Here is a 3,161-nt window from a genome sequence, read left to right as displayed (position 1 = left end):
CGATGCTAATATATTGCTCGTTATTTCGATCTGTGATTTTGTCGAATAATGATAGGCCACTTGCAACGCCGCCCCAGTTTTGTTCATGGGGACAATAGAATTTTTCATTATATTAAGACCGTGTCCAAGGATGGACTGCCTACTTATCCCGAAGGAATCAGGTCAAAAGTAGTTCATACAAAGCTTTAGCAAAATTACAAGAAGGAAAGATGACCATAGGGCGGGTGGGTGGAGAATGCTAGTGACGGTAAATCCTTTTAATCATCCTACTTAGTTCCACGCTTCCTTTTCAAATGTCTCGGTGCCAATCTTGATGGATCACCGGTAACAATAATTGCATCTGCAACTGGAGGGCCATCATTGTCGCACAATTTATTTTGTTGCACGCTTATCTTATTCTTTTCAATCATGTTCTGGATCTTATGCTTAAGTGCTGGGCAATCCTCTGTGTCATGACCTAGAATATTAGAGTGGTAAGCACAACTCTTGGACCAATCAAAATCTGGCGGTAGGCTTTTAGGGATCCATCCTTTCTTTGGCTTCAGGAGTCCCTTGGCTTTCATTCTCTCAAATATGCTGGTTAATGACTCTTCAAGAGGAGTAAAAGTGCGAAATTTTACGTGCTCCGACTGTCGTAAGCTAGACTGTGTTTGATCGGGTTGATATTGAAAGCCTTGTTGGTGAAAAGATATATGATCACGCGAAACTTGTTGGTTCTGTCGTGATTGCGGCTGATATGTAGACCTAACTGCTGAGTCGGTTTCTTTCTTTTTGTCTTGCAAGTTGTCGAATGTCTCAACTTGAAAAGTTGCTTGTACTGATGAAGTGTCAACAATTTTTCCTGCTCGAATGCCCGCTTCTACTTGCTTTCCAACTTGAATTAGATCAGAAAAGTCACGTAACCGCGCACATAACAACTTTTCATAATATATGCCCTTTTGCATTTGGATGAAAGTTGAAATCAACTCATTCTCGGGCAATGGAGGGCGTATTTTTGAAGCTTCCAATCTCCATCGGATGGCATATTCCTGAAAAGACTCATGTGGCATTCTTTCTATCTCACGCATATCATAAAGATTTGGACTAACCCCTATGTTAAACTTGAATTGTTCTACAAAGTCGCGGGCCATGTCCTCCCATGTGTACCATTTGCAAAAGTCTTGTTCCGTATACCAATCTAATGCTAACCCTGATAGGCTCTGAATGAACAACTTCATTCGTATGGCTTCATTTTGTCCAATTCCCATTAATCTGCTACAATAGTCCTTCAAGTGCGTAATGGGATTTCCTCTGCCATTGAAGGTGTTGAATTTTGGTACTTTGAATCCTGGTGGAAACTCAACATTTGGAAGCATGCACAAGCTTTCATATCTTAAACTTTGGATATTTCTTGCACGCATCTCTTCTTCAGCAATTCTCCTTAAATTGTGGAGCTCTCTATCCGAGTCATCCCAATTAATTGAATTTATTCCATTTCTCAATCTCTTGTATGGGCATACTGCTAGATGATTTTGTTGTCTTTCTGTGAAGGGTACTGCAAGTGCAGGCTGTTGGACATTAGGCATCAACGTGACTTGCAAAGCTTCTGGTTTAATAGAGTATCTTGGTGGTATTTGTGGAGAAATTATATAGGCATGGGAGTTGGGTCAGGAGAAATAGTGAAGGAAATGTTTTGGGTTGAGCTGGAAGTAAAGTTGTGTTAGGAAGAAGGTTTGAAGGTATTTCCTAAATTGACCAAAATGCTTTTTCGAACCACATTCTTTTCGTATCATCATTTTGTGCTTGCGCCAATCCCATACCGATGTCGAGTGATTCAAATCTCTTTGCCATTGCATCTTGTCCTTAATGCAGATTCGCAGCCAAAATAATGTTCAATGCTAGGCAACCTCTAAAGAGAAAAAAAATAAAACTTCACAAACAAAAAATAAATGGTAGTGCATGGAGCATATATAAAAAAAATGAAGTGCACAAAATAATAAATTTTTAAAAATAGATTAGTGTGATCTAGTTAACTAAGCAATTAGAGATGACTTAAGTCATATAAAGGGAACGAACGACTTATTGGCTCGTATTTGGCTCTAACGCTTGAGAATAAATGAGAAGAAAAAGAAAACTATTGGAGTAGAAAATTTGAAAATTTGAAAGTTGGAGGAAAACTTATGCGAACACCAAAGCTTGGCTCTAACTTGATTCTTCCTTTGCTAACTCCGACGTATTCCAAAACTTTTGCCCCTTTAGGACATTTTTGAAGAAGATGTCTTGATTGCATGCCAAAATTTTGCCCCTTTTCATTCTCCTTCTTTTGGGGGAATATTAAAAATTTTATAATAAATAAAACCGGGCCTTATATAGGTCGCCGCCTACGTATCCCGTATCCGACAGAAATCAAATCAAACGTAGTTCCGATTGCATGCAAATGGGAATTAAAAATTCTACCCTAATATGACCGAGTCCTATGTGGGCAAGCCTACGTATCCGCCGAGGAATCGAGGGTAAGCGTAGTTCGCCTTACCATAATTAATTTTGGATTTTTTCTTTTAATAATAAAAACACATACAAAAGATTTGATCATTTAAGCCTTATAAAAAAAAATATATGGTAAGCACTTTGATTAACGTGACTAGCGCTTGTAGCGGGCGCAATAAACCTTGATCCAAATTGGGATTAAGAAAGATCTGATTGATCGTTCAACTTAAGAACCTTTAGAAGGAAAACAAAATATTTGGTAAGCGTAACTTGGCGAGAGTAGAGCATTTGGAAATGTGTGCATAAGAGTTGATTGAGTTCTATAAAGGTTTACTGTATAAATAGGTTGAAAAATGTCAGGATGAAAAACTTTGACACATTTCCCTCGACTTGTTTGGACATATGATGCGAAGACGAATCTCGGGATTAAAATAAGAAATTACGGTTGAATTGGGCGAAGACAAATGAAATTAAACTTGACTTGAAAAGTCATTCTCCAAAATTTATTTTAAAATGTTGAAAAATTTCAACCTATGAGATTGTCTCTCGACTTGATAGATTAATGGGTGCACGAAGATGAATCTCGGACCCATAAGAATGACTACCAAAGACTTTAAGACTTGGAAAGTCGATAACAACTTGAAGGTGAAATCGAACAAATATCTAGAAGTGCCATTTGATAGATTGCGCGAATA

At 38.0% G+C, this 3,161-nt stretch overlaps 1 protein-coding gene across 1 annotated transcript; it reads right to left on the bottom strand.

Moving 5' to 3' along the window:
* Positions 1-266: 266 nt before the first annotated feature.
* On the bottom strand, positions 267-1,565 carry LOC132048824 (uncharacterized). Its single transcript, XM_059439509.1, has one exon. It carries the CDS (start codon positions 1,563-1,565, stop codon positions 267-269), a length of 1,299 nt encoding a protein of 432 aa, XP_059295492.1.
* Positions 1,566-3,161: the final 1,596 nt, after the last annotated feature.

The sequence above is a fragment of the Lycium ferocissimum genome, chromosome 3 (genome assembly GCF_029784015.1).
Source record: "Lycium ferocissimum isolate CSIRO_LF1 chromosome 3, AGI_CSIRO_Lferr_CH_V1, whole genome shotgun sequence".
Classification (NCBI taxonomy): domain Eukaryota; kingdom Viridiplantae; phylum Streptophyta; class Magnoliopsida; order Solanales; family Solanaceae; genus Lycium; species Lycium ferocissimum.
The sequence above is the reverse complement of the archived record's forward strand: the minus strand, read 5'-3'. Positions and strand labels throughout refer to the sequence as shown.